This window comes from Gallinula chloropus (genome assembly GCF_964237585.1).
Source record: "Gallinula chloropus genome assembly, chromosome: Z".
Taxonomy (NCBI): Eukaryota; Metazoa; Chordata; class Aves; order Gruiformes; family Rallidae; genus Gallinula; species Gallinula chloropus.
The window spans coordinates 68918197-68926482 of record NC_140089.1 but is presented as its reverse complement, the minus strand read 5'-3'; the positions used below and the strand labels follow the sequence as shown (position 1 = coordinate 68926482).

Genomic DNA, 8286 nt, shown 5'->3' with positions numbered 1-8286 from the left:
CAACACATACACATTGCATACAAATAATTAATTAATTTAACTGTATTTGAGTGAGGTGCATTAAAACTGTCCACAACCAATTAGCTTCCCACAAAAGGATCTGGGGTCTTTACATCTACTTTTAAACGCCCTGCACTTGAAGTCTGTTTCTTTGCATACACCAGCCTAAATTGCAGCCACAGAAAGGTGATTTTGATACTCAAATTACAGCAGCTGAAGTGAAGGTTTATACTTTGTCTGGCACACAGATAATCAAAGAAAGAACTGTTTTCCCATTTGAAGTACTATAGCTCAAATAATTTTTGTGCTTCAAATGCAGAAAAATTGTATGCTTACTGGTGTTATAAACAAAAAGTGAAATCTTACTTTTTAAGAGAGAAGGGCTCAACAGCAGCTGTATGTGAGCAACAGAGTTAAGACAGTCATGGTCTCCCAGGAATAAAATCAATCATTATCCCTTGAAGACAGTAGACAGCTGGGAAGCTGAATTCTGCTCACTATAGCAAGTGTATATTTAACTTCACTGAACTGCCTAGAGTTACATTAATGAATCCGTCTTCCTGTCTAGACTTGAGAAGTAAATAAATATTACCTAATGTACAGTATTCAATACAAGGAAAACAATCACACTTATACATACTTGCTGCAAGATGAAGCAAGCTAGTGTATACCTCCTCTGCTCACTATTTTGGGTTGACATCTGTACTTTGTTTAGTCTGTGCTTTATTACATTGACTGTTCAGCTGCTTTGATGGAAACACTGATGGCAACTGAGTTCTGACTTTCAGAACAGACCCCTTTCAGTTATATGAAGATGAATCCAAATAAGTGATTGAACCACAACGTGCTGCTGCATCAACAGCTGCTCAAAGACTGCTGTGTGTTGTTATAGGTATATGCAATACATAATATTTAGAGAAATCAGCCCAGCCCATAAGTAGATCTTTCTCCTGGACTGAGTCATGAGTCCTCAATAATCCCATCTATTTGCAGTTTTAATTGATGGTGGTGTTGCCTTTAGTATAAGGGAATAATTGCTGCAGCAAGTGTATCCTTATTAGCAGCAGGATTGCATGAAGCAGCCAGCCATCTCACTGCTGTCCTCAGATGTTTTGAGCTACTGTAGGTAGAACTTATGGCATACCATAAATGTTTTTGGTCTTAATACTTGTGATTTTCTAATGTTATCAAGGCAATAGAGTAAGGCCACAGTTGAGACAAAGTCAGCCTTAAGTCTTCTTGCTATTTTGATTTTTACTTTACTGGGGTTAATTTGACCAAGGGCAGAAAGACACACATAGTAAAGCACAATAGAGGGGTAGTGATAGGTATAGACAATTTGTTTTATGACAGAGGTGTCAGGAAACTTCAGTCCCTTGGTTAACGCATCCACAGTAAGGAAGAGGAGGAAGCTTATACATCTCATTATCACAGCTACTGTGCATTAGGTATCATCCAGAAGTTCCTTACAGTGTAAGGCTGCCAGAAATAAAAGGTCAATTCTGGGATACCAGATATTGGAAAAAAAAAATCTATACTTTTGCTTTTAGCCTCTGAGACAATAACTGAGTGTCAAGGCATATAGTGTGATGATGTGAACTTCATCAGCACTTACTGCTGTAATTAACAGCAGCATATTGGTGTCTGACAAGAGTGCAGACTTGGACATAGAGCTTGTCCTTCATACCCTGAACTATAGCAGACTCCTTTAAAATGGTATAAAGTAAACAGAGTAAAAAGTGAAGGATGTTTCAGATTTCCATTCTTTATTGCCAACGGATTTATATTTCAAATGCTAAGGTCCAAAAAAAGTGTTGTGTAATAAATACTTCACTTTAGGCTGTAATAAATAAAAAAAATTATTAACAAGGAATGCACTTTGCCAGCCACCAGTGTGGGTATTTTTGAAAAATAAGGAAAAAGGAAAAAAGTGTGGCCATAGTTCACAGTTAAGCAGCCAGAAGCTGCTTATTACAGCTCTTCCCCAACAGTGGAGCTCCCCATTCCCTCCCTTTTCAGATGCATATTCACAGTTTAACTCCATCAGAAATTAATTCTCTTTTACAGAGCAACCAGTCACCCTCTACTCAGAGTCCAAGTCAAAAATTCTTTAACACACACACATGAAGCAAGGAAAACTACAGTCCAAAGAACTTGTCACACCACTTCAGTCCAACAGTAGGTTTAGGCTTCTAATAGATGTGTGCCCAGCACACTAGGACAGTCATGTGTTCGTACCACCACACATCCACCATCAACATACTAGTTGCTCCACTATCTCCACTGTAGATTTCACAGTGAACAAAAAGATCCCCATTTGATTTGACAAAGTCAGTCCCTTCAGTTACATCGCTGCAGCAGCATGTTCAGAGCATATTCTAGTCTGTGTTTTAGTTCCAATGAGCATCCAGAAACAAGGAGAGTTGTCAGACGAAACGTTGTGGATATCCTCTCTTCGTTGATGTAGGTAAGGAGATACTCCTCACTCTGACTGCAAATTATGATTTTCGTGTGATCATGGTAGAAGTTCACCTGTAAAAGAGAAGCAAGTTCCTGTTTGTATACTTTCTCCTCTCAGTTCCTGGCATTTATCTACTTTTATTGCAGGAAAGTATTTGAGAGACATTTTCTCCACCAATGCTACAAAACTTACTTGAAACGTTCCATCATTGAAGAGCATCATTAATGCTTTATCAGATTTAAGCCACTGTAAGAGGTAAAGCCTGGGCCTGCGTACATCTGTCAGGCTGGGCAAGTCTCCTCCCTGGGAAAGAAAGAGAGGGGACACTACATTAAGCACTCCATTCACATTTAGCTTGGTGTTACAGCTCAAGATCCAAAAAGTGCTGCACTTACATCCATGAGGTTCTCTTCCATGTAGTGAGAGAAATACTTCAGCACAGTTACTTGGCTGATGAACTGTTCAGGAGACTCCATGGCTGTGAAGACAGAGCACTGGCCTAGCTCAGCATAGTAATGGACTGTCCTGTAAAAAGAGAAAAAAAAGTTGAAGTTAGAGTTGAGATAAAAGCATTTCATGTTTAAACTGCTGTAATGAGTTGATGGTTTTGTAATCATTCTTACTTTTTGTCTGGCAGAAGGCTCATGTGTGCCCCATTGTTGAAAAGGACACCAACGGTGTGATCTGACAGCTGGTACCCAAAGCCATACTTGTTAGAATAGTCCACCCATTTTGTAACCCACTGGAAGGATGCTGTCAGCTGCTCTTTTGGAATGCTGTCTGCTTCTGGCATGTTCTCCAGACATCCTCGCAATACTCTTGCAACTGTATCAGCAACGCTTCCCATGGTACTATCTTCCAGGCCTGAAAGAGAAAGATTATTAGACTAACAAGAAGATACAAAGAGATATCCCTTTGGTTGTCTAGACTGTGATTTTAAGTTTAGCATTTATGACTTCCCAGTTTTAATTCTTTCAAAATATTTGCTTTAAAATTTTAGATTAAAAATAGGGGCTAGGGAGGAAAACAACTGTTAATTTCAAGCTCAAACTCTTAAGCTTGGGACAAGAAGTTAAAAGTGGACTTTTGAGAATTAGGGATTACATTTGCTGCACTTACATTCACTACTACTGCTGCAACTTCCCAAAGTTCCTCTGACTATCATCCGAATAGAGTCTCCAATCTGCTTCGTTTCTGGTATTGCTCCCGGCTTCACTGCTGTTGTGATAAGAGGCTGGATCTCCTAAAGGAGAAGTCAGACATGTAAGCGTCATAACACATCCTGGGCTGATGCACAAGTTTTGTACGACTCTTTCTCTCAAAATTAAGTTCCAGGAAACTCGTAGCAATGTTTCCAGCAAGTACAAAGAGATGTTGTTGGATTAAGCTTAAAGAAGCATGCCAGGTCTTTCCACTCTTTAGATCTTCAATTTGCATCTATGTGCTATTAATCAGGCCTTTGCTCGCCTGCCCTACCCTAGCAAGAGAGCAGATGTGTGCAGGTCTGAACACCAAATGGCAAGAGTAAAATCTCAGCAATTTATTCTTAAGAAGTTCTATTTAATCATGAACTGAAGCCCTGTATTTGGAATATTGGGAAACAGCACCTGGCAAACAAGTTACCACACTGACGACAGCACAGTCTAGGCAGATACTATAATTACTCAAAAGCCAAAATTGATAGTCTCCCTACAAAGGCTACCATACCTTGGTGAAGCTTGGTTAAGCCCTCTTAAAGTAACTCTGCTAATCATTTAAGCTTGATTATGCTGCGTGCAGCTCTGGCTCTGATATCCAAGTCAAATATAATTTAATTATAGCTACTCCACCCAACTGTGATTGGATTTCAATAGAACTGCACTTGCATTTACCTCATCTGTTCTGTGTTTGTGGGGCTGCTGTGTTATCGATGTCTTCTTCAAATCATGCCTGAGCTTGTAGATTTCGTCGTCTTCTTTAGCTAGTCTGTCTGTAATACCGGAAAAAAAACACTTAACGCTGCACCCAGAAGTGCTCTTCAATTACAGAAACCCTAACAAGTTAGCTGCAGAAAGCATGTTGTGTCCCTCCCATAGCTTCCTTTAAACATGCCATAGCTTCCCAGAATAGCGGTGCCATTATACACAGATCACTAAGACTAAACTTTAATATTGTAGGCTAACAGATTGCCAATATAGATTGTCAGCACGCCATAATAAGCATTTACTTCTGTAAGCGGGCATAAGTTGCAGGCTATCATCTAAACTTATTGATGAAAGGTCAAAACAACCCCAGGGAAGCTCTGAGACATGAATAAACATGCCCCTTTACTGTATCTCATAGCTGTACATTACTAGCATGACATGGATAGTACAGGCACAAGTTTCAAGTGTAGCTACAATCCACTTACTATGTGTGTCCAAGTATCTGGCTTTATCCTTTTTACCACCAAAGAGAGCAGCAGCTGCTTTTTTGAAGAAATTTTTAGCAGGACTTGACAAATGGAAGTCAGGAACAGTGTGACAACAGCTAGCAGAAAGTCTATCAGGTGTAAATCCCTGTGGCAATGAGATTAAAAAAATATTTAGATCACAGAATGCATTTTTTCCAAGTGGGTATTTCTTCAGCCAGAACACTAGACAGTACAAACCTGTATGAAAAATTCATGTCGAATTATTTCATCTAAACTGGGCCGATCTTCAGGATTTTTTGACAACATGCTAGCTATTAAATGTTTTGCAGGTGCCAAGAGAGATGAAGGCAGGCTGTATCTTGCTTCCCTTATACATCTGTATGTTTCTTTCAGATTAGTGGTCTCAAATGGGGGTCTTCCCAACAGCATTGTATACCTGTTTAAAAGAAAAGGAAAGTAACCCAATTTTATTTAATTTTCCATCACACGATACTTATCTATGACTACTGAAGTGCCTTTGTCTACTAACAAAGGAGAATTTTTGCACTTGGGCTAGACATGTATAAAAGCTGCAAACTGATGCAGTACTGCATCCCCTTTGAACTCTTAAAAGTCTAAGCCAATGATAGAAACATTGTATTTCAAAGGCAGCAAGGTACTTACATTACACAGCCTAAGGCCCAGATGTCAGATTCGCAGCCATGCCCTTGTTTGTTGAGGACTTCTGGAGAAAGGTAATTTGGTGTGCCACATATTGTTCTGCAAATCAAAGAGGCCGCAGAGCCAGTTAGTATTTTGGATAGAAAGAGGAAAGAAGCTATTTTTCATAGGACAGGTTCTCTTCTCAAGTTTGGAGGAAATGTTATAGAGGCCTAAAGAAGTGCTGTATGAACTTTAATAATGTAGATGTGCTTCATGGTGTTTTCATGATACACAACCAGCAGACTATCTGCAGCTTTCCTCAGTCAAGCACCCTGCCTCTGGCATCTGCTATTATTCAAATGCTCAGATGAAAGCAGAAGTCAAAGCATGGCAGCCTGTTTTCTGGAAAGGGAAATCTTGATGCCAGAAGCAATTAGCTTTCGCTATGGAACAGGGTTTCTCATTTCTAAATGAATTTGGTTTCATTTACTACTAGTCTTTACATTTATTAATGCTCCTACCTCCTCCGGTGCTCCAGTGGTTCCAGCCTAGCTGCCAAGCCAAAGTCACCCAGTTTCAGTTCCATGTTCTCATTAATGAAGAAGTTACCTAGCAGACAAAGAAATTCCAGTTAGTCTTTTTCTTGCGAGGTAGGAATGCATTTGCCACAGGTGCTGAGTCATACATTGTTCAAAGCCAGAAGCTAGCCAAGATTTTTTTTTTAAGGTAGGAATACATAATGTCATCCCTTAAGCACTCCAAGTTTCCACTGTAAAGACAGACTGAGCCGATTCTATTAATTAGCTATTGCCATACAAGTGTAAAGTGGTACAGCGCTGGCGGGGCTGGAGGAGCATGTTTTGAAGTCAGTGAGGTGCAGAACTTACCTAGTTTAAGATCTCTGTGCAAGATTTCCTGTTCGTGAAGATACTTTAGCCCTGACACAATTTGCCTGAGGTAGTATCGTACTTCTGGTTCTGTCAATACCTTCCTTGCTTTTAAGATGTGAGCCATTGACTGCAGAGGGAAAAAAAACACAAAGGCAAAAACGTCACTGAACATTCACGCACAAAACTCACATTAAGCAAAATTAAATCGATGCATGGAGAAATGGCAACTAAAGAAGCCACATAAGAAAAACCTTTTTACCCATCACACATTTAAATTAGTTGCAGATTCCAGGTAAGTAAACACTGAATTTCTCCCAGTTGATGCTCACCCTTCTACTGCAGTACTCCAGAAGAATGTAAATATTCTCTCTGTCTTCAAAGTAGTGGTAAAACTGCACAACGTGTCTATGATTAAGCATTCGGTGCAGCTCAATCTCTTTATCAATCTGAAGAGACAAGGAGGGCGGGGGTAGAGAGCGGTGTTAGCCTTGCATCCACAGGGCTGAGCAGACAGCTCTATCAGAACTATTTCAGGAAGAGGGCTGGGCAATCTAGCACACAAAGGGAGCTTGAGGAAGAAAAAAAAATACAAGTACTCATTCACACACACCTTTTCCCTTTGATGAGGTTTCGCTACTCTGCTGTGAGGAATGATTTTTGCAGCATAAACTTTATTTGTTGTCAAATCTGTCATCTCATAACACTTGGCAAATCCACCCTGGAAAGACACACGAGAAAAAGGCAATTACATGAGGTATGGAAGAAGCCTCACACTTAGTCACTGCAGCTCACGCATTAGTCAAGGAGCGCAACTTCCTTCGCACAGGCCAGTTCAGAAAGAGACAGGTCGTAGGTTCATCGCCTATCTGAAGCTCCGCGTTGCGGCTCGCACTCCCCCTCCCCCTCTATGCAACATCAAAGCCAATTTCATCTGCTTGCCCGAGCTGAAGCCGCGATTGCGCCTCTATTTAGAAAGAGCGAAGAACCACGGGACAGGAAGGGTGCTCGGACCCACTGTGCCTGGACCGGGACAGCGCGGGGGTAAATCGGGCTCCAGGCAGGCTGGGGCGCGCCGTACAGCGCACTCCCCACGGCTCGGAGGAAATCCGCCCCGCAGAGGCAGCGATCGCCGCCCGCACCGGCGCTCCGCGCCGCGCTCCGCCAAGGAGGGCAGGAGCCCCGGGGCACTCCGGCCGCCGCCCCGGGAGGGCACGGGGCCCGCAGCGGCTATTACCTTTCCGAGCACCTTGCCGCGGCAGTAGCGCTTCCCCGTCGTGGGATCTGTTATAATCCGGGAGACCTCCGCGGCGGGGTGTGCGTTCTGGTGCTGCTGCTCCTCCGTCTTCTTCCTCCGCGCCTCGCCGCCTGCCGCTCTGCCTGGCACCGCCTCGCACCCCTTGGTGGCGGCGGCGCTGCCGCCGCTAGCCGGCGGGTAAGCGATGGTCCGCAGCAGCTCCATCGCCTCGCCAGCTCCTTCCCGCCCAATCAACAACCCTACTTATCCCGCTCCGACCTCTCGACGACGAGCAGCGTCCCGGGTTGTCCTTTATATCGCGGGCGGCGGCTCCGCCCCGCCTCTCCGCTCCGCCCCGCCCCGCCCATCCGCCTTGGCCCGGCCCCGGGGCGGCCCGAGGGCCCGGTCCTGCCCAGCTCCTACTCGGGCCGCGCTGCCGTGCCCTGCCCTTCCCTTCCCAGCCGTTCGGCGGGAGCAGGACGCAGCAGCTTCGCAGGCGAGGCGGTAACCCTGCGGGAGGTGTGGGGGGCAGCCGGGCCCCGTGTCTTTGGTGTCGCCGTGCAACTCGCTCCATCTGCGGTGGCAGCTCAGACCCCCGCCACCCCCGGGGCGGGAGCTTGGCCAGGGGATCCGCAGCACGAGGTGTATTGTCCTGCCTTCATGACCG

The 8286-nt window shown here is 43.9% G+C and overlaps 1 protein-coding gene across 1 annotated transcript; it reads right to left on the bottom strand.

Moving 5' to 3' along the window:
- Window positions 1-1745: 1745 nt before the first annotated feature.
- PLK2 (polo like kinase 2) lies at window positions 1746-7886 on the bottom strand. The gene is made up of 14 exons (XM_084278244.1): window positions 7620-7886; window positions 6996-7103; window positions 6715-6831; window positions 6383-6512; window positions 6017-6104; window positions 5517-5612; window positions 5091-5289; window positions 4851-4998; window positions 4333-4430; window positions 3581-3704; window positions 3085-3325; window positions 2857-2986; window positions 2654-2764; window positions 1746-2532 (listed from the first exon to the last, which is right to left on the bottom strand). The coding sequence occupies exons 1-14, from the start codon at window positions 7842-7844 to the stop codon at window positions 2341-2343; spliced, it is 2007 nt and encodes a 668-aa protein (XP_084134370.1). The 5' UTR covers window positions 7845-7886; the 3' UTR covers window positions 1746-2340.
- Between the last annotated feature and the right edge of the window lie 400 nt (window positions 7887-8286).